Source organism: Lepisosteus oculatus, chromosome 22 (assembly GCF_040954835.1).
Source record: "Lepisosteus oculatus isolate fLepOcu1 chromosome 22, fLepOcu1.hap2, whole genome shotgun sequence".
Taxonomy (NCBI): domain Eukaryota; kingdom Metazoa; phylum Chordata; class Actinopteri; order Semionotiformes; family Lepisosteidae; genus Lepisosteus; species Lepisosteus oculatus.
In genome coordinates, this window is record NC_090717.1 from 9,569,856 (window position 1) to 9,597,582 (window position 27,727).

Here is a 27,727-nt window from a genome sequence, read left to right on the forward strand (position 1 = left end):
TGCACCCCTTAGTTGCTGTAAGCACGGAATTCAAGTCGCTCTTTCCTCCCCTCTGGAAAAGCGCTGAATCCGCAGCCGCGCAGCGCCAAGGAGTTCAAAGTCACGTGGCAGTTGGTGAAACTGTCACTCCAGCCCATAAAAAAAAGTGTAATTTGAAGAAAGAGAACAAAGGAATCAGAGAGACTATAAACCCCCTCCTGGACATCCCTCCGTCACTCACTCGCTCCCGAGCAGGCTGCTTGCTCCTTCTGCCCCGCTGGACGAGAGGAAGATGCTGTCCCCTCTGCTCCTGGCGGGCGTGCTCGCCTTGCCTCTTTGCGCTCATTCTCTGCCAGTTACCGAGGGGAAAGGCACCAACAGGTACAAAGCAGCAGGGGTGAGTGAAAATGCAGTTTCCTTCCCATTCTCCCAACACGTCCTTGCTCCTTCGTTTCTGGTTAGCTTCTCATTATCCGAGGACTGATCAACACGCTATCTCCAGTGCGCATCGAAGTCATTGAGATGAATATGGTTTAAAATGTATACATGTATGCAGCACGTATAGATGTATTTTCACAGAGATGGGGGTCTCCCGTGGACAGTGTTTTTTTTTTTTATTGAATCGACGTGGAACGAATTTGCTTCCAGAAAAGGGTATTTCCTTAGCTTTTCTCCTTGTTTTCAAGCGACCTGACACTACCCTCTAAAATAACCATTAAAGTTATAAAACCATCCGAAAAAGCATGTTTTGTGTAGTGTCATCACTAGAAAAAGAAGGCATCGATATATACTGTAATGGCAAGCAGCTGTCGGCTATCTTTATTGCGTGTTTATCCACCAGCGGGATACAAAAACAAGTTACTCTTGTATAAGTCTGTCGTTGCTGAAATGGTTAATGATAAGCACAGTATTCCTCTCAGCGCTTCTGAAGCACGGTGACCGCGTTCATTACTGGTGCGGCTTTTTACTTATGACTCGGTTAAATGTTAAAGCGTTTGTCTTTTGTTCCCAAGCTGAATCCTAAGATTGCTTTATGTATTCGAGAAGGCGGTACGGGTATGTGCAAGGCACATCCAAATATTGTTAAAAAAAAAGGGCAGGAGGGAGGATAGCATTTTCAGGCTGCAAGAAGACGACCAGCTATCGAGGAAAAAGCCGTGATGAGCAGAAAATAAGTGATGGTACAGAACTGATTAGAAGTAAGCCTGCAACATACCAGCGAAACGCAATTACTACTGTATAAAGACAGTTTCTATTTAACAACTGGAGTTCACCTGGCACTGAACTTTTCTTCAGAACGGTCTTGAACGGAAACATAATCTTTCAAGAAAGAATAGGCGCATTCTCGCATGCGGGATTCGATCTTGTAGTTCCAGGTTGTCAAGAAAAAGGTACTGTTCACCTGTGAGTCAGAAACCTTCACTGGATTTCATTTGAGTTTGAAGGCTTATATAAAATGACTCGTAGAAGTGTCATTTTAGATCGACATTAGAGCGCATTCATATAATGTGGACAGGAGAAATACACCCATGCTACTATTCCTATTCAAGATCATATATTAAAAATAACGCTGAAGTCAGAATGGATTTTAGGACGCTTTGTGTGAGATGATAAAATTCTGCTAAACATTACTGTCTTTAGTAACTTGATATGTAACTAGGCAAAAAAGTAGTAAAGACCACAGTGAAGAAGTTTTTGATTTATCTCTTCTGGATTCACTCACTGCCTCGGGGGTTCGTATTTTGTGTGTGCTTGGCTAAATGTGCTTTCTTAAAGCTGAGGGACATGTAACAGAAGTAGCGAGGAAAGCCAGGTGGATGGTATTTTTGTTATATCACAAGACATTCTCGGGATGTCAAAACCGACGTTTTGAACGAAGCTGCGAAATTCTGAAAGTATTCTTGAATTTGAAATTTTACCACCGATCTTGACCTCAAAAAACGTCGCGCACCTTAGCTGGTGCAGTTTCGCATAATAAGTGTACTGATCCGCCGCCGTCTCCTGCCTTTTAATGTCGACAGCCAGGGGCTCAAATTAGCACTGAGGAGCCGGCAATGGCTGAGGTCATTGCCGATATTTCCCACAGCGTGCTGCGTTTCAACTCTCGTTACACTTCCGTGCATTACATTATTGTTCCCACCACCAGAGACGGGAAAAATAAGCATGTTTACCTACATGGGAGTACTAACCTAAGAAACAGAAAATCTATTCCGAAGATACAATATTGTACACATGTACTGTAATACAAAACCATGCAGCTGTTTCAAGAGCATGTGACCTAGGGTTCAGTTGTAAAACCAGTTTTATATGTAGCATCTCAAGCTGCAAGTAATGAAATGTCAAAGGCAGAGCCGAAGGGTATAGACTTGTGACCACAAGACCCCCACTGGTGAGACTTTATCATTTTACAGGCTCTCAGCCTGATTTTAAAGGGATGGCTATTTTCTCTGGATTTGATCCTATTGTGTCATGCCCACTGTAAAGACCCCTGGACACAATGTGCTTACTGGCCGACTTTCCAGCACTCCTGATATAAAAAAGCAATTACAGATCAGACCTTCTCTGAGAGTGATGTACTGCAAATGACACTTCAGCAGAAGAATAGTTAGTAATCTAGTTTCAGTTTAGGGAGCACGTCAGGGGTAATCCATTTCTCGCTGTGTGGAATGGCAGTTGCTGTGATAAAATAAGCCCATAGTCTCCAACTCTCCAAAATAAAGTGTCAACAAAACCCAAAGAGAAACAAAAACAGAAATGTTATCAGGTTGTTGTCACTGCGAGGATACAAGCCTTGTCCTGTCCCTTACTAAGCTACAGTATTATAAATAACAGAAGATACAAAACCCTCCTGGGAGTTGTTATAGTCTATTCTGTTCTAAACATAAAAGGACAAACACCTGCAACTTTGTTTTTTTCATGGCGTTCAGAGTTCTGAGTGGAAACCTAAATCTGCAGTGCAGTTGGCTTTTTCCTCATTTGAGATGAGATCCTTTTCAGACCGTGCAGGCAGGGACAAGTCAGCTGTGGTATTTGGTGTAAGGTATACAGGGAGGCTGTTTTCCACTGGAGAGCAATGAAGAAAGCTAGCTGTTAAGATAGCTTCAAGATAGCTGATATCCCAGTAAGACAGAAGTGGCAGTCACTTTTCCCACTGGTTTGCTGATCTGCCAGACTGGACTAAAAACCTACAGTGAGATGGAAGCTGAAAAGCCTTTATAGCTCCCCTTTTCTGGCTTTCAGGTTCAATTATCATACCTGTAGGTATTCGTACATTTAGATTTGTGGGTATCAAATGTAAGAACACCACATTTGTACAGTATATAAATTCAATTGTTCTAAATTACAAACACAAAGTGGAGTTCAATCTGGTGTTGGCCTTGACATCACAGAAGGCTTGTAACTCCATCACATTAAAACCCAAGAATGAGGATAAAGTAGAGCAGGCAATTCAACTCATTTGGTTCCAGTACAAATCCAGTTACATTGCGATGAAGTGTATGCCACATGTGTATAGATACACATACACAAACCAGTTGAATAGTATTGAATTATTAGATTGTTGCATATATGTACAGTTTTGCTAAAATGGGTTTATCTTTGTCTGTTCTGGGTATTGGCAGCTATGAAGTGGATTTGATATTTGACGGTATAAAACTATTACTGGGTCGAGTCATCAGCGCTCCAGCGGGTTGTGATGATGTTCTGCATTGGCTGGATTTATGTTCACCACTTCCTTTGTAGTTGCTCAAATCTGCTCCAAACGGATTTCCAAAAAGCACATGCTTGGTCCTGTTGAGCCTAGAGCAGCAATTCGTAATTTTTGTGCTGCAAATACATGTTTTTGCAAAATTCTAACCTGACATTTAGAGTACAAAAAAAAAGATAAGCATAGATATCTCTGGAACAATTTAAAGGTTACAAAAACAGCACAGTCGAAGGTTTTCTCTCCATTACTGGAAGGCCTCTCTTTTACCTCTAGTAGACTCGGTGGAAGCAAAACTTTCATTACTCAGTCACCTGTGCACCTGCAGTTTACACAAAATGAGGAGCTACAATGAAAATGACAATCAAGGTAAAAAGAAAATACTATAGAAGAAGTTCATACTTTGGCATACAAGGCAAAAGCTGATTAAGGGAAGGGGTGATGATTTGGTACTGTAGTCCCCAAAGTATATCATTTACTTATCTATGTATATCATTCGATATTTCTTCTATGTCCCTTTCAAGAAATGCTCCTTCACAAAGAGTCAAGAGGCAAGGCTCTGGGCTTATTATTAAATCTTCTGGATTAAGGGAATTAAATCAAGTGCTGTGAGTTCATGGTTAAATGACCATTTTCAGGCAACTAAATACCTGTATAGGTAACTGAGGCACATATTCTACTGACCTAGTTTGATGCATAAGAAACCTATCTATACTGTGTAGCATTTTTCTTCATGCCTCTTCTGGAAGGTGAATGGTTCTTTATAGCTACAGTATCACTTCCGCAGCTGATTAATAGTATGTCGGAGGTGTTGTCCCCATTGTTTGCTTTGCATGTAAGAGACGTCTCCCCGACACAAAGCAAGGCTTGCTGATGGCCTGTGTACCCACACTGAAACTATGGGCCACAGGTGATGACAGTTCCTTTCACAGCCTGCTTTGAGGTGATGGCTTACAAGTTATATTTATCCTGAAACCTAAATGGGCTTAAGCAACAGATACTGTATTGTATGTTGTGGACAAGAATGAGGAGAATTTAGCAGGGCTGCTGATTGCAATCAGACTGATTCACAGATAGGAGTCCCAGGGTCTGAGGAGGATATTTTGCCTGTAAACAGCACAACCAAAGCAGCACTCTTAAGGCAGATTGACAACCTCATTTACCCCTAACAGTGGTTCACACAACAGAGATCACCTCATGTGACTGAAACACCCTGTAACCAATATCCACTTTGAACTTCTGCCTTTCCTCAGGTGACTTAAGAAGAGGGAGATTTCAGGAGGCTCTCAGATATCCTCTTTTTTCCTTATCAGCTCACACTTTAGTTGGAGCAGCAAAGTGTTCTTAGACAGCTGTTTTCTGTTTCCTTTGCCCACACTGTATATACAATATATATTCACTAGCTTTTGGTGTCCCCACTTCATTTTTTATATTTATTATCTTCTGAAAGATTTCAGCACCGACTCAAATGTTATTTTTTGTTCTCGCCGAAATTGTAGAAATTGTAGAAATTCTGCTCAGTCCTATTTAGAAATGATGTTATTTACTCGCATAACTCATATCAAGTTTAATACTGTAAAATAATCGTATAGTGAAACTTGTGTGAAGTTCTGTGACCATAAATTGCATGCTTCCCCAAAACACAATTTCTCAAACAGGACAAACAACATATAAATTAGCGTCTTTATAAAATGCAATTAGTATGAACTTTAATTAACAAAAAGGTGAGATTAAATACCTGACCTGAATGTGTGAATAAAATCATTGTGTGAATAAGTGTCTCTGTGCCTTGATTCACCATTCAGTTTCTGCAAAATTGCAGCTGTTTGATCTGTTTTGGGCTCTTGCCAAAAACTGATAGCACAATGATTTAGGGATGACACGAGTATGCTGAGAATGGGTCTGAAATGATAAAATAGTTGGCAATGCATGACCTTACAAGGCCTTCGCTGTTAGTGCAGAAGCAAATTTTCAAATGTGCATGTCACGTTATTCTGAATTAAGTAGTGTCTGCCAAAAAGATAAATACTTGTAAAGGCACCTTGTGCTGACATGTTTAATTTGACACTCTACTGTTCTGTTGGATTCTCCTAATATGCTCAATTCTTGCCATCACAGTAACCACAAGCTAGATGTGTTTCTGCACGAGATGCCTTTTTTCACTTTTTCTCAGAATAGCCAATAAATTATTAATTGTAATTCTCACCTGCTCATAATTTCAAGTTGAATTCAGTCACTTAAAATATTTTCCAGAAGCTGCGGAGAAACGTGTCTCTTGAGATCTCACTGCTCTTCAGTTTCCTATAAAAGATTTTTTACTGCAGACTCATGTAAGAACATGCAAATCCAAAGTACAATACCGTGTCATGCTGAGTCTGTAATCAGACTCTGTAACTCTTCTCCGTTCCCCTGTGGTGACATGGGAGGTAGATACAGAATCCACTGCTACCAGCTAATTAATCTTTTCAAATTTATGCCTTTGGTGTTTTATACAAAAGCAGAAAAAATGACTGTAGTGACTGGTGCTCAATACATACTGTAGCTGTCACTAATGATCCATTAAGAAAATGGACCCAAGCCCCCTTACAGAGATAAGGTTTGCCACCATGTTTCATTCACCTGCTGTGTCAAACCCTGAAAATCCACCCATCTGTCCTTGTGGTGTCCCTTAGGCTCAGCTGCACAGAGAGGCACAGAGACAGCAAAGCCACTCTGAACAGGGGCAGCTAATGAAGAGCAGAGCCCTGCCACCTTCCACATTGAAATAAACCCTGGGGGGTCAACATAGAGGATAGGCACACAACCGCAGCCCCTTCAACAGCTGAACACCTTCAGAAATTGGCCCAATTAGCATTATGATAACCTCAGTTAGGTCATCGAGAGTGCAGGTGGAACAAAACCCTCCAGACAATGTGACCCCCCCAGGACTGGAGCTGTGTACCAGGGCTTAATGCAATCTGTCAAGCCTAACTTGTGTGTGTTTGGGAGGTGGGAAACACCTCAGTTGTACTGTTCCACTGAAGAACAGACCTCAGTAAGCTTAGTAACTTGCTCATGTTAATACCAGAGCCAGGAAATGCCTTGTAACCCGTTCTTAAGCACTTAACCATATGGTTCTTCCTTATGGTCCTGTCAATGAGTCTCAGACACCTTAGGCAGTGGCACCTATATATCCTAACAGATGTGAGGGTATGTTTGTTCATCCCCGATGTGATGCTCACTGTGGACCACTCTTAACAGTGAAGTACTGTAAAAGACCCAATTCACTGCACTTAGCACTCATGTATCATATTTACAGAGGAGGAAATAAAGTTATATCAAAGCACACCCTCCATCCTACCAAAAGAAAGAACACAATAGCAGGTGAATAAGCAGGTAATATTTACTGAAATTATATGGCAGGTATCTCTGTGTAAAATACTACTGATTTACTCTGATAATATAATCTGGACAGAATAAAGACAGTTTAACAGATCAGAAACCATGTGTAATATTTAGGAGAGAAAACGTTTGCAATCATCTGGTAAATTTGTAAGATTTTGAAAACGAATTATTCTGCTTTCCACACTTTCCAAAATAACTGGTATTACAGTTTTTAAGCAACATTTTATAGCCATGTAACTCTGACCAACAGAACCCTAAGATAACATTCAAACAATGAAATCATACCCATAGATCTCCTGTAACTTTGAAAGTTCTGTGTTTAACTGAGGTAGGCAAGTTGAGGAAAGATCTTCTTTAACTTGTAAGTTATGCAAATTGTGTAAATGTTTGATTTGTTTTGCTTTTTGTTTTGTTTTTTTGGCTCTTTGTACCAGAAATATTTTCAGCTTCTTGGCTCCAGGGTAGCTTTTTTACTCAAGGTCAAGTTGTTACTCGTGCTTTTAACCTTTGACATGCTGGGAATCTGTTCTGCTAAGGCATTCTAATTGCTCTTCACTTGTGCTGTCTGAGCTAAATGGATCATTGGAAGCTGAGAAAAAAGACATGCGAAGCTATCAGACCATTAATGACTGATAAAGAGAACTTAATGTTTTCTGTTCTTTTTTGGGCTCTATCATTTTCCACATTCCTTTGGATAAAATGTCGTACATTATAGTCTACTGATGTATAGCACTACAATAAACATTCTTTAGCAATACAGAACAAGCTTGACAATGTGCATACTCAATTCTAGATTCCAGAAAATGGAGGGGACAGAGAGAAAGGACAAAACCTACAATCTATAAACAGGCTAAGAAACAATATTCTTCCTTGTTCCATTATCAAACCCACGTTTCTCTGCTAGTCTTAGACACGTCGCTGCATTTTTCTGCTCTCTGCTATTAATTCTGTCATAACCTGCTTTCTGTTTATTGACAAGCAGCCAAGTTCAATTCCTGTAGAGCTACCATACGGAAAACAGCCATCTGAGGTATTAATGGGATCTGAGATTACTCCCAGTCTTCCTTACATTCGTGTAGACCAAACTGGTCATAAAAAACAAAAATCCTCTTTGCTCTATTTGTAAAGGACGAAGCGTAGTTATAAACATAGTAATTATAAGTTCCTACATAATCATAATCATCTTCAATGGCCATCTGTCCGTTGGCTGTCCCTGACCATTTTACATCTGCAGATCCACTGGTTTCATTTCTTGATCTATGTTCTGTATCTTGGAATTTGATTCTTTACTTGCATCATTCATCGATTATCAGTTCTTCTTTCAGCATGTCCAAGCCATCCATCCACCCATTTTCTAAACGTCTTTCCAGTACAGGGCCTCAGGGGAGAGCCGAAGTCTCTGCTGGCAAGTAACGGACACCAGTCATCACAGGGCACACACTCACACCAGCGTTCATTTTTCCAGAAGCCAATATATCTGTGGACTGTAGGAGGAAACCGGAGTTCCCAGAGTAAACTCATGTGAACACAGGGAGAATATGCAAACTCCATGCAGACACCAGGCCTCAGCACTGCAAGGCAGCAACGCTAACCAATGTCCCAATGTGCCACTCCACATTCAATCCATTGCCATTCTATTCTCTTTGCTATTATGATGCTGTCACAAATCAATTTTATCTTACATTGTTCCTGGTGTGCTTTGGTTGTCTCCACTATATTAAATCACTTTTGTTATTGATTTAGCTGAGCTCATTATCCAAATGAATTACCAAGACCATAACCATATGGAAACCGTAACCCTGCAACTCACAACTGGCAACCCACTGAAGCTAAGCAGGTGTGAGCCTGGTCAGTACCTGGATGGGAGACCTCCTGGGGAAAACTAAGGTTGCTGCTGGAAGAGGTGTTAGTGGGGCCAGCAGGGGGCGCTCACCCTGCGGTCCATGTGGGTCCTAATGCCCCAGTATAGTGACGGGGACACTATACTGTAAACAGGCGCCGTCCTTCGGATGAGACGTAAAACCGAGGTCCTGACTCGCTGTGGTCATTAAAAATCCCAGGGCGCTTCTCGAAAAGAGTAGGGGTGTAACCCCGGTGTCCTGGCCAAATTTCCCCCCTGGCCTTTACCCCATCATGGCCTCCTAATAATCCCCCTCTATGAATTGGCTACATTACTCTGCTCTCCTCCCCACTGATAGCTGATGTGTGGTGAGCGTTCTGGCGCACTATGGCTGCCGTCGCATCATCCAGGTGGATGCTGCACATTGGTGGTGGTGGAGGGGAGTTCCCATTACCTGTAAAGCGCTTTGAGTGGAGTGTCCAGAAAAAGCGCTATATAAGTGTAAGCAATTAATTAATTAATTAAATGAATTTGTGGTCCAGCGGCACTGTGCAGGAGCATTCTGGGTTAAGTGCTTTGCTCAAGGATACAGCAAGCAGTGCACTCCCATGAGACTGGAAGCCCTGAGCCTCTCTTTACAGGTCCAGAGCCCTAATCATTACTTCACACCTTGATGTCATATCAAAGTTGATTAAATACTTGTTCATTATTTCAACAAATGTTGCATTACATGAACGCCTCACACAGTTGTAGAATTTTTAAATATTTACAAGAGTTAAACAAAATATTTAAATCTTTAAACTTAATTATTATTATTATTATTTGCTAACATTGTTGGAATAGAGCATTCCAATAAAGTCTGCCAATAATTCAAGCTGCTGTATACAGTAAACACAGACTTTATGACTGCATATACTGTATATAACTCACAACATTACAAACATGATATCCTCATATGTTGTAAAGGTTGGCATTAACAAAGCACATCAGCTATTGTGCTTGTCTCTTTGCAATCCAGTAATCCTTTCTGGGATAAGGAGAAATACAAAAAAGATACCTCTGGATCAACAAAATTCAACCATTTGGAGAATTTGCGATAATCTGCTGCTTCTGTTTTTCAAGTTCTGTTTCAGCTGAGACATGGGTATTATATCTAGCTCTTGTATGCTTCTGTTTGGAAAACAAATTATCCTAAGCAGTCGGTATCAAATTATGCTATAAAACATGTTGTTTCATGGTTACTTTAAAAGAGAGATTATCTAAACATCTCCCTCCCTTAAAGCATTAGGCTCATGGCATTGAACAGTGAAGCAAGTCAAAACAGTGAAAAACAAAGCTCATAACTGTAACTTTCTTAGCTACTCCCAGCATGGGACCTGAGCCAGAGAGGGATTTGGGCATTCAGACACATACAGTTTGCGTTTATTGTATATTCTTTCAGCAATCGTTGCTGTCACAGTGCTTGTGCTTATCAATAGAAGAGGTTTTGAAGTCAAACAAAATAAGAAATAATGGATTGCATTTATATAACGCTTCACATTCCATAGAACCGCGAAGTCTTTATATACAGGAAGGAATCCACTTTATGCACCACTGAAGTGTGCCACCCAACTGGGTGATGTGTGGCTGCCATTCTGCACATCAGGTAGAGAAGTGAGAAGTTCCATTACCAGTGGAATGAAGAGGAGGCTATAGGCAGGCCAGATTGTAAAGCCTAAGTGAACGTTTATCAGGACACTGGTGTTACACCAAGCACTCTTGTGTTATTGATATTGTATTATAATATTTCGACTTGCTTTCAACAATAGTTTTTTATCACAACCACAGAGGTGCTCTCTGAGCTAGAAAGGTTATTTCCTAAATGCAGTTGCAGTTCAAGCTGGAACCTGAGAAATACAATAATGACAAAAACAGTGGTAAAAAATGTACAGTCAATGGGCAGTAGTACTGTCTCTGTAGCAGAACAACACAGTTGGAATAGAAATAAAATGTATAAATGTACAAAAACTTATCCTATGCTTGTGATATTGATCCTTATTTTAAACTATTATGAAAACACTGACAGATTTCTTTCTTGTGAATGTACATTATTCACAAGATAATGTGAATGATTCAAGAAGGAAATCTGTAATACATAACAAAGAGCTGTATTAATTGGGTTTTCAAGACCTTTTTTTATGACCAAGAACATCACTCAGTTGCAGCTTTTAATTTTCCCGTTGGTGTTGAGAAGCAGAAGCTTTCATTTTTCTTTTAAAACAAGTGTCCTAAAGTTCACAGAGGCCCAAAGAAAAAAAAATAAACATGCGAAAAATCAGCATCACAGGACTGCCAGTAAGTGGCATTTTGCTCTTTTGCAGTTTGTTTTCTTCCCAGTCAATTAGCTGAAGCATTTCCTCAGATTCTGTGAAGGAAATTGAGTGTGTTAATGAATGTGAGGGTATGCGATCCTGCAAGCATGGGGCAGTTGAAGCATTCCCGTGGAAAGGAAGCTGAATTACTGTCTTACACCGCTGTTGAATAAACAATCCTTGCATGTTTAGAGAAGAATTTCTGAGGGGAGGGCTGCTCCTTGCTGGTTACGGCTCACGTGACCCCCTATTTTTCTCCTCACAGTGCTGCTCATGTGTTGTGAGAAGAGTTTGCCCCATGGGCGCCCGTCACCTGACTCCATTTTGTGTCTTAGGAATGGCTCCAGAAATCCCGCTTCTACAACATGAAGAAAAGAGGGCGGCTGCACCACTCCCAGGAGACGCTGAAGGACATAGCCAGCGGCAAAGGAGGCCTGGGCAGCACAGCCCTGCCTGGCAACGGCTCGGCGTTTTGGAAGAGGCCCCGCTGTGGTGTCCCCGATTACCCCGCGCATAGAGGAGCGCACGGCGGCCACCCAAGGCAGAAGCGATTTGTGCTTTTCGGGGGCCGCTGGGAGAAGACGGACTTGACTTACAAGTAAGAAGCCAGCAGACATGTCCTGAAGCAAGTGCGCCTTAAAAAGGCCCAAGCCACTGGGCTTCGGACATTTCACGTCTCCCGTTTATTCATGCAACAGCAGCTATTGAAAAGGCTGTTCCGTTACCTTATCTATTTTTCACTAGATGTTGCATGAACATGAAACATCTGCCAGTTTCAGATTTTGTCTCAATAAATGAAATACTTCAGAGGAGAGAGCTCTACGGAGGGGTTTTAAGAAAATTATGGCACGTATTTGAAAAGAAACACAACGTATCTTTAAAGCACAGTAACCTCTCAGACACAATGTTTAAATTTCAAGATAGGTAGTGTGAAAGTCAGTTGGGTTTCATTTATTACATGGAACACAGTTTTCCAAGCAGAAAGGACAGTAATCAGGTGAGTGGGCCCGTGGACAGCATTGTCATTGTCAGCGGTTCAGAGCAACAAAGGATTTAATGAGAAATTTAGACAGATCAGATAATTGACTAAAGACGATAACGTTAGAACAGTTATTGGGAGAGTAGACGGGCGTGATGGACATGATGTGGCAGGTCACATCATGACTTAAACCGCTGGCATCAGAGCTCCGTGGAAGGGACCTTCTGATGCACCATTGCCCACTGTGGTTCTCCTTGGTGTTTTTGTTTGTACAGCAAGAGTGAGCAGAGCACTATACAGGCATTCCAAAGCTGTCAGGACAGTCTTGTTCACTGCTTATACCCATACTGCTACAAAAGCTGCAGGAGGATTTTTTTTTTTTGCACAATAGGAAGCAAAGAAAAAAAAAACTTAAATCTTTAATCACACTAGTCCTTTTTGATACACTGTATGCATCAAATAATTAATGATTCCACAAGTTAGACCACCCAGGCTACTGCTCATTAAGAAGAAGGTTTTCTTTATACTTGTGCCAAGTAGTCATAAAGATGTCAACCTTGAAAGGAATGTGACAATCCTGAGCGCCCACCCTCTATCAGTATTCTGTCCATCTCTCTCACCAGATCGCAGCCTCTGAGCTGCAGTATCCTGCTGCTCGAGAGCTCCTCCACTGTAACCTCTGTGAGGGTTCAGCTCGAAAGCTTCTGGTCTGCTATCTTACATTATAGCATCCTCATGGCTCATTCCTTTCTCACTTGCCTGTGGAAACTCTGGTACAGTACCTTGTGGTTGGTTTTTATAAACCATCTGCTCTGAGTCTTAGGGAGGACTGTACATATCAAGCCTTAAGAGGCACAACATTGCCACATCTATGCTAATGTGTGCCGAGATACACTTAGTCACAAGTGTGTGTTGTTCTGGTTTGTATTTCACATGCACTTTTGTTCATCTGTATACATTGCAGTGCTCAGGAACAAAATGCAGAACATCCAGTTACTACTTATAACATCAGCCTGACATCCTCCAGTGTTCTTCAATGAACTGACAGGTACAGAAAAGAGAATTAAAACCTCTTAAAAGTCACAGAAGGTCTCTTAACAGCAGTATTGGGACTTCTGTGCAGTTTGTATAGAGATGGCAAAGTCTTCAGACGGCTGGACACAATTTAGAGTAATTGAACATTAAAGTCCATATGGCTCCAGTGTTAATGTATGCATCAACAGAGAAGAAGAGTTGCAGGTATTTGCTGGAAAATGTTACCAGCATAATTACATCATTTGGGAAGTGTTTTGATATTTAACTATAAGCATTACATGTTGGAGGTGTGCTTCATGTTTTAAAATCGAGCACAAGGGTCGCTTCTTGAGCTCTTGGAAATGTAAAAAACCAACTTAATAGATGCACTGTGGCTTTGCATGAAAAAAGGAAAATTCAGAATTATGCAAAGGAGAAACATACTGTAGAGGAGGGAGCAATATTTATTTAAATACATGTTGCCATCTGACTCTCATGGCTGCCAAGAACATACCGGTATTTATGCAGTAAATTAGGGTATCCAAACACTCTCAGTAAAAGAAAAGGAGCCTCAGGCACACTTCCTGCACTTAGCTATGTAGACTGAAACTCATTTTTATTTTATTTATTTCAGAACTATAATACTCTGACATCAATTGTTCAAAATACTTGTATACTACAAGAGCTAAGACAAAACAGCCGTATCAAGTCATAGACAACCTGATGTAATATAAGAGAGGTATCATGTTTTTGGAAACATTGATCATTTGCATTCCTGCAACTGAACTAATACTTTGCTGTATTTCTAAAGTATATCTACTTGAAAAGAAGCAAAGACGTACACTGTAAAGGGCGATCAGTAGATTCTTTACACCGTAGTATTTGATGACAGACTGCAGGTTGTCAAAAGGTTATTGTGTGGGCTGGTTTTTCTCCGTCTTAGAGCTCCTTTTGTTAATGACAGCTCTTCAGAGTGGAATAGCTGTGGAAAACCACTCCAATAGAAACCCACAAGTTAACAAGAGCCTGAGTGTCTGTGGTCATAAATCTGTCCCAGCATGCATCTTTAGAAAGCTCTGTGGTTGCGCAGGTGAGTGAGGGCAGTGTCCCAGTTTGGGCTTGCAGATGTGCAGAACAACGGGAAGGACGACAGTGAGAACTTGTCCTTTATCCCTCCCATAAAAATCCTAACAATAAAAGTGGGATTAATAAGGTACGAATAAAGAAAATAGGACCAAATGGGAGAAAACATCAGCTAAGTTTTCTGGCTGTTCTATTACAAACATCTTTTCACTCCATGTACCCAAGGATGCATAAAGCCAGATCCGTCCATGTATTCGCAGGCTGTTCCAATGTGGAAGAATACCACATTATAGACTAGAATAGTGTTCTTTTGCATTTCTTTTGCAAAATGACAGTCAGGCGTTTTGGTATGAGCTCCTTTTATAACAGTATGCACTGTACAGCAGAGAGCTTGAAGTCATTCTGTGTTGTGCATGAAAGAGAGGTCAAGGTTTATAAGTCACACAGGTGTCTGAACAGAGGTTGGTAATGCAGAAAGAAATGCCCATAGCAAGAATTGTGTGTTCTTGCTGTTCTACCAATCCTTAACAGCTGTGTGACCGGTAGACCCCAAAAGCAGCCACATTATAGGGTTTCAATAGTGACTAGAAGTGACAAATGTTTCAACCTCTGTGAGTAATGCATTATAATTAGAACCAACTGGCAACTGCTTTACAGATGAACACCTTTAGTGTTCTTCAAAGGCCAAGATAAATCTGGAATGAATGATGTTCAAAACACTTCATTTGTTGTGGCTTTTTCTACTCAGCCCTACTCAAAAGCTTCACCTGTTTTCAGTTCAGACCTACCAATCTCCCTTAGCCATGAATAATCTCAGGTTTCTGCGTTAAGTGATCATCTGGAGGAGGGGACTGTTATAATTTCTGATTTTGTGCAAGTCAACATTAAATTGCAGTAAAATGTTTTTTTTAATGTCTGAACATTACAATAGTGAAAATGTATTATTATAAATGGTAAGTAAATATTGCAAGGCAAGTAGGCATTTTCATTATGTTTCACAGAAAGTCTCCTTAACTAAGTGATCTTTAACATCTGAATCATTTAATTAATTACTGATCCATTGAGGGACAGTTAACTTTGTTGAAATTGAATGGAGGTTTTAGGCTCTCCTGCTCTCACCCTGATTTGAGGGCCATTTGAACAGAAGATTTTTTCTTTTAATTTCTTTAAATGATTCAAACAGACGTTCTGTATTTTATCAGTATCACCCTAGTTAAAGTGAGTCTCAGTGTAGTTTAAAAACCAGAAAAAGAAGGGTTTTCTTCCTTGAGATTTACTTTTTAAAAATTAAGTGGATTAGAGTACATCTGCGTTTCGTTATCTCCCGATAAAGACTGACTGCCCAAAGGAAGTACTGTAACTCCGCTTTGCACAACTGAAAAACAAAAGGCTGATTCAGAACAGAAGGCATATCATATCTTTTTTTGCTCTGACACACATGCTGTGGGTTGCAAAGTTGAAAAATGTTTCCCATAATGAAAAGGATTTTTTGCTAGTTGCTTTTAGCTATATGTCAGGTATTACAGCCCAGCACGGAAAGTTGTTTGAATTGTGTGACTGGCCCATTTCCTTTCTAATCCCCCCAATAGTCTACTTTGTTGTCTGTTTTATCCTGCCAGCCTAACTGTGTGGCACAGGAATTAGGTGCTGCTGAGAGCAAAATAAAGACAGTTAGCCTGGGTTTCATAACACCAAGATCATTGCTACACCTGTCAAGAGTCCTTGGATGACAAAGCAGTTTATCATGTACGCTCGATCTGCCAGAGTCTCAGGGTTAGACTGGGTGAAGACCTCAATTCTCCTGTCTTCAGGAAACTTGCAGCCACACTGATGGTGGTTGCATTTGTGTAAGACCATATGAAAGGATACGAATGGGGCCCCTTGAGTGGCTTGACTGGAAAAGGTGCTTGTCTAAGTGCAGGCTGAGCTCTGTTGCCCAGGAGTCGTGGCTGATCTCCGCAGAGGGTAGCATGGGATTAGTCAAGGGCCAAAGGCGGACAACTCCTCCAGCCTCTAGGGTGCTCACCTCAACGAGGTAAATACCTCCTTCAGTCAGTGCTCAGTCTCTGCTGTGGGCTGTGGGGGCCTGTGGCGAGCATCTCTAAGGTGGGCAAGTCTGTGAAATCACCCCTTACTTCCTCATCCCCCTCTCAATTTGTGAAGAATACAGCTGGCAATTTCAAAACCGGCAGGGTTAGAGCAAAAACTAAATAATTTCACAACCAAGAGAAGGCCTTTTGCCTCACTTCGCTGATTTGCTTCATTTGATTGTTGATTAAAATACCTCAGCTTTTTTTAAAAGGCTTCCTGATACCCACAACTCTTTTTAGTGAAGTCTTCCTGTTTTGAGTACTCAATGTACATCCTTTCTATTTCCATTTGTGTCTTAAGAGTCAGTCTTTCAATATTCGTCCTCTGTTAGACCCCTGGATTGAATGCAAATACTCTGCACAGGTTTAAATACTCATATCAAGGCAAATCGTGGTATCCTCCATTCAAGATGAAAGAGATTTCAGTTCCTACAGCCTAACCGTACACAGTTATCCTTTAAAGAGCAGGAATGACTCTTGTCCCGGTGTTGCCCAGGATCATGCGCTTCCCCTGGCAGATGGACAAAGAAAAGGTGCGGCATGCATTCCAAGAGGCTCTGAGGGTGTGGAGTGAAGTCACCCCACTGACCTTTACAGAGGTCACCAGCGGGAGGGCTGACATCATCATTGACTTCACAAGGTAAGGTGAAACCCCGAGAAATCTTATTGGTGTTGCGCAACAAATCACTGCCCCAGCCCAAAGCTGCTAAACAGCACGCTGGAGGAAGCAGGTATCAAAATGGTACCAAGCAGAAGAAATGGCTTGAAGTGGCTTGAAAGAAGGGTTTGGCGTGCCTTTTCAGAAAAATGCAGTTGTTTATTATCCTTGGCAGAGAGTTCAAAAACAAAAACCTTCCAAGGGTTGAGTGCACACACCAGCGCTGGCTGTGTGCATGTCACACTCGTCTGTTTTCATTGGACAGCGACTCAGAGATGTAAAGCAATCGGATAGGAATATTTCTCGGCTGAAAAGCCAAGGCTGCCTCACACTTCTGGCATCTGCAATGTTTATCTAAGATTGTGACAGCTCTGGAACAGCTTATGCATGTTTCAGAACACTTTGAACTGTTGGTGCTGTGGCCGAGGAGCTACTTCTTAGAGGACTGAAATAAATACTGAGAAAATAAACTGGGAAGTATTGTTCATTTCTCCAAAACTTTTATCTGCTAGGAGGGAATTGACCTACTAAAGAGCCTTCATTTTCTAATGTTTCACCTTAAACCAGATCTTAACACAACTCAGCTATGTGCAACAAATATTCAAATAGAATGAAAGTAGTGCATTTTATTCAAACCCTTTGTATTTTAGATTAATAACAGGCTGGCTGTTTTATTGAATTTGTATATGCTGTAATATCTGATGGAGTTTAGATCTGTCTCTCATTAGCATGCAGTACCGCAGGTTTCCGAAACAATAATATCAGGAAATTAAGGGAACCTGGAATTATAACGATAAAATGAAATAGAGTTGAGATGATGTTACAAACTGGACTGACACAGCATTTTTTACACTTCCCTTCTCTAAAATGAATTTATCTGGTACATCAGACATATTAACTACGCTGTCCCGGTTCAATACTTTCACAAGCAAATACATATTGCGTCAAGAGATATTGCAGAAAACTGCTGGAAGACTTACCCACAAACCCCTCTGTCACCGCTACTTTTCCCATCATGCATTAAAAATGCAAAAGAATAGCTTGAAAAGGCCACTCTTTCTCGTGAGATAATGTACAGTAAGTATGATGTTGCTTAAAATGGATTACTGATCCACATGTGGTCCGGAACTAGTCCTGGTATTTAAGTGGGGAAAAAAGAACCTGTTAAAAGGAATTCTGCACGATCTCAGATTTGTTTTATTCCAAAATACTCTTATCGCCTCATCTTGAAAACCTTGTGTGAGAGTGTGCCAAAAATTGCTAAACTGATGAGTTTATGCATGCCTAAAGGGTGCTTGTGGCAGCATCAAAGTGAGTATGTTGGGGAATTTGTCACTTTGAAAATGGAACAGGCCAGCAGTGCTTGTTTATATGCGTCGGCCCCGTTATTTCAGATGATGGTCTGGATCTCTGCCTACTCCTAACGAGGCTTTCTGGGCAATTTCACCAACTAGCTTTTTGCTGATATAACTACACTTTAAGGGAAACGCCAATTTTGCAAATGTGCTTAATGTGTTGCTAATGCAAAACTGTGAACAAAAAGGCACTAACTTGAGGACAACATAAAAGACATTCTAAATGTTTCCTGCCATGCCGCTTACACAGCAAATGGGTGATATACACGTAACAGCATTTAAAGCAATTATGTCAGGTTTCCATGTAAGAAATTACTGTTTTTCCTACCACAAGCTATTGATATTTTTAAGTACCTTGCTACTGTTAAATACTGGAATTTCACAGCTGCAGACCAAACTTTTATGTAAAAACCAGGTTTAAAAAATGGGGGGATTTTCACAGCTTTGTAATACTTGGCAAATGATGCTGAAATTATTGGATTAAATTAAAACATTCAGGTACAAATCTAGAAATAGAAACAATGATTGGTAAATCAATACGATACAATAATTCCTTGTATTTTAACTGTGTGTTTCATGATCCCCAAGCATTTTACATATAGTAGGAGATCTACTGTACTTGACCCATCACTCACCTGAATGACAAACAACTGCCGTTATGCACCATTAGCCCTGCTACACAACATGTCAAGTGGAAACGTGAGAAATCACTTCACCACCTGAAAGATGTGGAGGATTTTAGGATTAATACTGTATCCCAACTCTTACTAACAGTACCATAGGTTTTTGATTTTTCTTTGCAGTTTCTGTTAACATTTAACATCTTCCACCCATTACAGTGTTCAGGTTGAACATTCAAGTTTGATTTAAACAACGTGTGTGCATTGTTTATAATTTTAAGACAAATGAAACTACATTGGGACGAAGTGACTGTTTATATAATGCAGTGTACTGTATATGGGCATGGAAAATATTTTCACAACTAAAAAGAGTAAAATTTGTGCTTCAGTAAGGAGTTTTAAAACAGATGAAATGAAAGAATAAAATATTCATTAGTATATGTATTCACTGTTCTGTACTCTGATATGCTTATATACAGTATATGGTCTACCTTTTTTCATCCAACTGCAACTGCACCCAAGATATGGACTTGAACTTCACATTCAAAGAGTTCAAATTATATATAAATTATACTTAAATGGAAGCAAGACACATTTTGTTCCAGATTAGGACAAGAAAAAGAGATCTTGCTTGAGAAAAAGTGCTCATAAATGGAAAAGGCAAGAGCAAGGCCCAGGCGTATTGATATCTCCCAGTGATTTCTAACCGTCCAGCCTGTCTACCGACTGTACCCCCAGATACTGGCATGGAGACAACCTCCCTTTCGACGGCCCAGGTGGAATCCTGGCCCATGCCTTCTTTCCCCGAACGCACAGAGAAGGCGACATCCACTTTGACTATGATGAGACCTGGACAGTCGGCAACAGTATGGGTGAGTGTGGGGTCTTGGCAACATTCAAAAAAGCATGCATATCAGGAGCACATTCTGCAAAGCAAATGTGTTGCAATTTAGAGCTCACTTCGATATGAGTGTTTGCACTTGTGTCTTCATTTGAACTCTTGTGCTCGGCCACTCGTACATAAATGATCCCAACATAATCTCAACTAGCTAATCCCCAAAAGATCGTATTGAGGCATACTGTATTGCATGGGCTTGTTAGTTTCTGACACATGTGCAGCACCCACCCTTAAAGTAGCTGCAGTGTTGAAACACCACACGGGTTATTCTGTAAAATGACCCAGGTGTGTGGAGATACAGCCCAGTGTTATGACCTTTCCTGAATGCAATCTAATCATCATTCAAAGAAAAAAGAAAGAGGAATTTCTGTCAAAGGAAAGATGAGGAACATTATCCGTGTCTCTCTAGGTGGGCCACGAAGCTTTTCTTTTTGAAATTTTTACACTGTGACTCACTCCAAATCAAAACAAGCATACACGTGACTCAAAGTAACATGTGTTCCAAAAGAATCTTAAAACATCAGCACTAACAACATCAAGGTGCACAAGCAGACAGCAAAAGCCCTGAGCTGTCTACCATTGACAGAAAAAGTATATATTTTAATTTTCTCCCCCTCACTTCAATGATCTAAAGCCACTCTGCATGGCCACAAAAACATATACCTGTCTCGTCAAGTTCTGGTAAGGCAAGTCAGCGAAAACATGACACTTCCTCTTTCTGCCTGCTGCCAGGAACGGACCTGCTGCAGGTGGCTGCCCATGAGTTTGGCCACGTCCTGGGTCTGCAACATTCTCTTGTGCCTGGTGCGGTGATGTCACCCTTCTACAGCTTCTCCTACCCCCTGGCGCTCAGTGACGATGACAAGCAAGGCATTCAGTACCTCTACGGCCCGCGCCAATACAGTGAGCCCCAGACCACCACTATGACCAACGAGATCATCGTCACTACAGTGAGTGGCCATATGACAGGACTATTAGCATTTGAGAAGTACAGGTGCTTAAATTCCAGGGTCACTAAGACCACAGTCATTGTGTGTAGGTAAGTACAGTAAGCCTATCTTGAGATTGGTGTGTGTGGCATTACATGGGGTGTGTCCAGTGTAGATGCAGAGCCCTGGATTAAGGGCGACAGATTGCTTTAGCAACCACAGCAGACCTGGCTAATTTAGGACGAGCCGCAGCTGGGGAGACCTTTTAAGACACACTGAGCACTTTCCCGGAGGGACAAGCAAGCAGGACCCCAGCCCTGAAACCCTGCAAGGGGATAATATTACAGGGACAGTCCCAGCAAGGATCGTGAAGAGAACGTTGAGGCTGCATTGCTGCTTATTTTTCTTTTCTTTTCTTCTGTCCCGGTGTGAGGATTCACTTGGGCAGGTTGAATTTTGTCCTATTTTTGGCCTCACTCTACTTTTTCTGCAGTGTGGGTCCCACTAAACAGGGATAGACCAGTCTGGATGCCGCTCTTCCAAGTGGTGCATTTTTCTTTTTTCATTTTCCCCTTTTTTTTGTTTTTCCCCCCTTTTGCAGACCTACACTGGTACCTCCACCCCCTCAAACTGGGGGTTAACTTTGACGGTATTCGCCGTGGCTCCTACCAAGAACCTGCATCGTTACATGTGCTAACTTTAAAATAATTTTAAAAAACTATAGGGAGGTTCATGCTGTAGGTTTAATACAACACATACGAAATGTCAGCTTTAATCTCACTTTCCAATCCATCTTCAGTCCAGGTAATATAAAGTAAATCTGAGACACAAATTACAGAAGACAACTGCTCCCTCATACGGTTTCAGAAGCTACATGCAAACTCAGCAGGCAGAATTCCAGGAAGCTGAGCTGTCTATCTTTTCATCTAGAAAACAGCTTCCTGCACACAGCATTTGCAGTGATCAGCCCTTATCCTGGAGCTCCTCTGTCCTTTTATGGACATCTTCAAGCAGTACCTAAGAGCATGCCAATCTCGACAGATTAATGCCAATAAAAAGGCACACCTAACGTAGACGTTAAACAGTCAGAACTGAAGAAACGAGGAAGTGCTAGAAGACAAAGACCAAAAACACTCCCAACTACAGGACCATTCAGTCTCTCCTCACCTGATTGACATTGGAGTGGGCTTCCTTGGTCTCTCCCCAGCCGAACGCCTGCGACACGGACTTCGACGCCGTGTCCATGATCCGGGGCGAGCTCTTCTTCTTCAAGTCCCGCTACGTGTGGCGCATCCGGGCCGGGCGGCTGCAGGAGGGGTACCCCGCCCTGGCATCGCGCCACTGGAGGGGAATTCCAGACCGCGTCGACGCGGCCTTTGAAGACGGCTCCGGCAATATTTGGTTCTTTCAAGGTGGGCAGCAGCGAGAGGCCCGTCTCTTGTAGCTGGAGGTTGTTTGTAAGAGGGCAAGATCGGGCAAGCTTCAGGTGGAGAAGGAAATGCCCTGCCCCCCAAGCCCAACTTTTCAAAGATGCCAGACAGCTTTGAACCAAACTTTCTCGTGTTTATTTGGATACTGTAAATCATAGAAAACAATAAGATCTAAAAAACGAGGTCTAATTAAAATGTTAGAATCTGCAGGTGTGCCAATCCTTTGTTCCTTACAAGTACTCTGTTTTATGTTGTAAAACTATTTTGACCTGTCAGACAGCCAAAGTTTTATTACAGATAAGTAGCTTCCTTACACTAAATTCCACATAATGGTTTCAAATTATATTACTAGATTGAAGTTTTCTAAAAAAACATAATATTTTATGTAGTCAAAAAGAAGGGGATGCTTATAGTGTGTTATGAAGTCAGACTTAAAATCTCTGTCTGTAGTTTGAGCCAGGACTGTTTTTTTTTTTTATTCCAGAGCATTATTACCTAAATCATTATACCTCTTTCACAATTTTCCTATATTCAAGAGACTCAAAACTGTGGTCATGATGCTTAACTTAAGCTAGATTTAATGGTATATTTAAAATCCACAAGATGGAGAACTGTTTCACAATGTTTAAGATTTTAAAAATAACACTTTAGAGAAGTCCTTTGGGTATCAGTCATATAAATGTAGTCATATACAGTAGTCAAATTCAATAATTGCAAAATTGGTTAAAACAAAACTGAATTTCTCAATTGCCTGCTCTGCATTATGATGCAGCTGCTATGATATTTTGCTTAGGTTTTTTGAACCATCTGTCTTGTCTTAATGGTCTCTGAACCTTGGATGCCACGTTGTCCTAGCCCATTCTACAGATGTTTGAGAAGGTCCAGTCTAGCCAGTAGGGCACAACCATCACATTCAGTAAGTCATAACCAATCAATCAAAACGAGGCCAAAGCACGTAATCACTATCCAGAATCCATATGCTTAATTTTGCAATGGATTTATACTGTATATGCACAGCAGTTTATTTCAATGTTCAGTATATTTATACATTTTTAAACTTTTCATTAATTTCATTTGCATTTTCTTCAGATATACAATAGTGATAATAGATTTTTTGGACTCTACTTTCCAAAAATGCAAGTCACGATCTAGAAGTAAATCAAATACAGTAATATTCCACAGAGCACAACACCTGTTACATGATCAGAGGTCTGCTTTAGTTTTGTTTACTCTGGAACACATAATAGCTCATGTATTTTATCAGGGATGTCATCACATAATATTTCATGTAACATGCCGTTGAGGTTTCTGCAAGGTTCAGTAAACTTAAGTTTGTACTTTAATAAAATGCATCACACTCATGTGTAATATCAGGAAAAACAATAGCCGTGAGGTGAATTCTTCACAGTGCAGTTTTATTGAGTTGATTGAAATTAAATATTATCAGTTTGAAATGAGCTAAGAGTTTATATTTTCAGGTCCCAGTTCCCTTGAATTACTTACTGTGGCTCAAAGTAATCATTAGCACTAAGACCCAATAACTTGGACCCAAAACCGGGAACTGTATTTCTTGACAAACGTCACAAAAATTACTAATAAGTGGCAGGGGTCACGCTTGACAATTTACTTCTGTATGAAAATGTCATGTTTTAAAAATGATGTAACACGTACCGTAACTATGACTGAATTAACGAGTCACTGTAGGCTTTTGCAGGAAAGAGAGCGCAAAAAAGATTGACTACGTTTGTGGTCTGTCTTCAGGTCATAACTACTGGGTGTATGATGGGGAGAAGCCGATCACTGGCCCAGACTCAGTGAGTAGTCTGGGGCTGCCCATCTCTAACATCCAGGCCGCCCTGATGTGGGGCGAAGACAAGAACAAGAAGACCTACTTCTTCAAGGGCAGCAGCTACTGGCGCTTCAACCCCACAGCCAACCGTGTGGACATGGTCTACCCACGCAGCTTAGCGGACTGGAGGGGCGTCCCTACGAGCATTGATGCCGCCTTCCAGGACAGCTATGGTAGGACCTCCTCCCTGCTCTCCAGCTCACGATCCGAACTGCATCCCTAAAAAAACACTTTTAGAGATCTTTTCAAACAACCTGAGGAAAGAGCTAATCCCATTTAATGACACAATGAATTGCTTTCATTTTGTGTAATGAATAACACAGGAGGAAATGCAATCCAGAGCACACAGTGGCTCTTGCGGACCTGTTTCAAAATGTTTCAGTTCAAACTTTATAGAATTATAAACCTTAATCTATACGATAACTATTCAATCCTATTAAATATAGTCAGAAGTGCTATACGTAAAATGAAACAGCCAGAGCAAGTTGCTAACCCTAGTATAGGCGCAAGCAGACTTCTTCCTCACAGCTGGGACACAGTAAACAGGAATGTCAGGGGGGCAGCTGAGCTCTCGATGGGTTTCCATGCCAGAGGTAAGAATGTCAGGGAAGGAGGCAGCCAAAGCACTAAGTTCAGATACAGAAACAAAAAATAATTCTTAGGAAAAAAATCAGAGTTTCTGAGAAAATTGTTTTCTGTTCTTAGCTATCTGGCACATCAGCATAGCATGAACAACACCTACGTAGGCAGGACATGTTTTAGGAAATGCGATAAGAAGCAAAACTGGAACGTGGAGATAACACACTGTTCCTTTGCGGGCAGCTGGTGAGTCTTTGAGTTTGTCTGCTGATTTTCTGTTCCTTTTCAGGCTATGCCCATTTTCTGCAAGGAAGGCAGTACTGGAAGTTTGATCCTGTGACAGTGAAGGTCCTGGATGGATACCCACGTCAGATTGGAGTGGATTTCTTTGGTTGTCCTACGTCCAATAATTACCGATAAGAACACCGCTATCTGAAGGGAGCAACAACACAAGAGACTTTCTGTGCAAAAGGATGTGTAACAGTTCATGTTTTTTGTACTGGTGCTAATTTTAACATTCTAGCCTCAGTTTTGTGACCTCATCCTTTCCTGGGCATGTTCTCAGTTTTTATCAAGGTCTTCCAACCCTATTTTTTTTACAGTCAGGCAATCTTGTTACAATATAAGTAAAGTATTTTCAAAACGACATATTCTTCAAACTATGGAAAACCAAACTTATTCCTTTAAATATTAATTAACTGCAGTCCTTCACACTGCAAGAAGACCCAGTTGGATTTTGAGTTTTTTTGCACTCTTCCAACTCAGATTACCAAGTAACACTTATTTCTGCTGTGAAATCCATGCTATGCTCTGCTAATACTGTAAACCTTTACAGCTTTTTTTTTTGCAGTCTTTCAACAAAAGGCCCAGAACTCAAAGGTATAATTTCATCTCAGGAAAATAATGCATTAGAATACACAATGAGTGGGTCATGTAGCAGTTTTTGTTTAAAGACAGTATTTCCCGTTTTTTATAATCTATCATTGTGCAACCAATATTCAGGAAAAGGGAATCTGATATATTTTTTCAATATCTCAGAAAGTGCAGTAATGTTCATGAACTAGTCAGTAGCTCAACCAGCAATTATCTTCAGATACCCTGGATTTCAGCAGTGACCCTGTAGCATCCTAATCCACATTTAAAGTTAACTCTAAATCACCACTTTCTTTTCTTATTGAACTGTTCTTATTGTTCAAGTTATTGAATAATGAAACCAAGTTGGATTAAGGTGACTCCTATCCTTGAGAGTTTTCTCTGTAAATTGCTTGATTTAACACTCCATATGCAACTGATCCCAAACAGACCTATAGTTTAGTTCTAAACCTTTAAGAGTTGATGAATTAATGGTGATCTAGAAGACCTGTTGAACAGAGGCCCGTCAGAATCTAGGCTGGAGATGCCTGCCTTCAAGTATCTAGTGTATCCACACACCATGATCCAGGATACCTCTCAGCAGAAGAAAATTTCCCTGTATATGAGATTGTAAATCTGGAATGGTTATCAGTTCCATCTGAACATGATTATTCTTTCTGATCCACTTGGACACATTGATTCTAACTGCCATTTGGGCTCACAAGACTCATGACTTACATAAATCACATTTGGTAGCTCCAGGACCATTTACACAGAACGCATAATAACTGTATACATGACTAAAACTATGTATGAGAGTGATGCAGCACATTCTGATCCAAAAACAGATTTCCCCTTTTTAACATTTGTATTTAGACTCTGTGTTTGAATGTGATGTACAACTATTATTATGATGCTGGGAGGGTCTGTTTTAATGATTTAACTGTATCTAAGATCTAAACCACACAGAATAAACAATACAGATAACCTGTGTTTGCATAGGAAGAAGAAATACACTGTAAGGTTTTTAACAGACCTTGTGCCTGAAATATTATCAGATGAGCCCTAGTCGAGATACTGTATTGATCCTTGAAATGTAGCAGCATAAAATCTGTATTTTCTACAAGTGTAACACTCTTTCTAAAACTGACTGAGCTTCAGGGTGTTGTGCTTGGAAAACCGCCATACTTATTCAATTTGATACTGTAAAGGAGGAAATGAATTAGGACTGTAAACATGATAGATTTTCAACTTTTACACTGGGAACTATCCACAAGTACAGTTATAATTCAAATGCATTTTTAATAGATCAGTGTGATCCATTATCCATATTTCCTTGTCAATATTCCATATTCATTGATATCCGTGATGAATACCCACATATCTGTGAATATTCCCAGAAAATCCTTTTCCAAAGACTGTTTCTAAAAAGTGCCCTAAGTACAGGAGGCCTTTGGGCAAATGCAAAGTTTGATCATTCTTTCTGAAGGCACTTAAACTAATGTCTCACACTTGAGACAGAACCAAGTTCTCAGAATATCTGTAATACATTTCTGCCTTTGTGAAAAAAGGCCTTTCAGAACCAAAGCATTTGCTCTTTCGCAGATAACAAATGGCATGGTCTATCAGTGCAGGACACTGATCATTTATTTTCTCTAATGTCTTTTTTGTACTGTGTTATAATACTATGTGATAGCAGTATTCCACTTAGTAGGGTAAAGAGCCCTTCAAATGTCTTAGAACAACTAGATAAAATCAAGTCTGTAACCATTTAATTTCTCTAGCACTGGTAGTCTTGGCTACAGATTTACACCTTAGCACATAAACACTGTACAGCACTCGTTCACTGTTATTTTTAACTAAAGATCTCCTGAAATGTAACTTTGATCTTTAACTTAATCATCCACATTTCTTATGATTGTGTTAGCCCAAATATATTTACTGTGTAAATACATCTGTATAAATTCCAGTACAGTATTTTTGGTACGAATTAAATTGGTTGTTTTTTCCCATATGTCTGGTGTTTTAATGGCATTTACACAGTTTAAGGTCTACTAGACACAAAGCAATTATTTTAAGCATTTTTTTACAAGACTATACTCTAAAACATACCAATCAAAGAAAAATCAAAGGT

At 40.5% G+C, this 27,727-nt stretch overlaps 1 protein-coding gene across 1 annotated transcript; it reads left to right on the top strand.

The window, feature by feature from the left end:
- Positions 1–271: 271 nt before the first annotated feature.
- On the top strand, positions 272–27,607 carry mmp11b (matrix metallopeptidase 11b). Its single transcript, XM_015366430.2, has 8 exons — positions 272–376; positions 11,593–11,855; positions 16,920–17,063; positions 19,795–19,928; positions 20,687–20,904; positions 22,091–22,295; positions 24,075–24,335; positions 25,031–27,607. The coding sequence occupies exons 1-8, from the start codon at positions 272–274 to the stop codon at positions 25,159–25,161; spliced, it is 1,461 nt and encodes a 486-aa protein (XP_015221916.2). The 3' UTR covers positions 25,162–27,607.
- Positions 27,608–27,727: the final 120 nt, after the last annotated feature.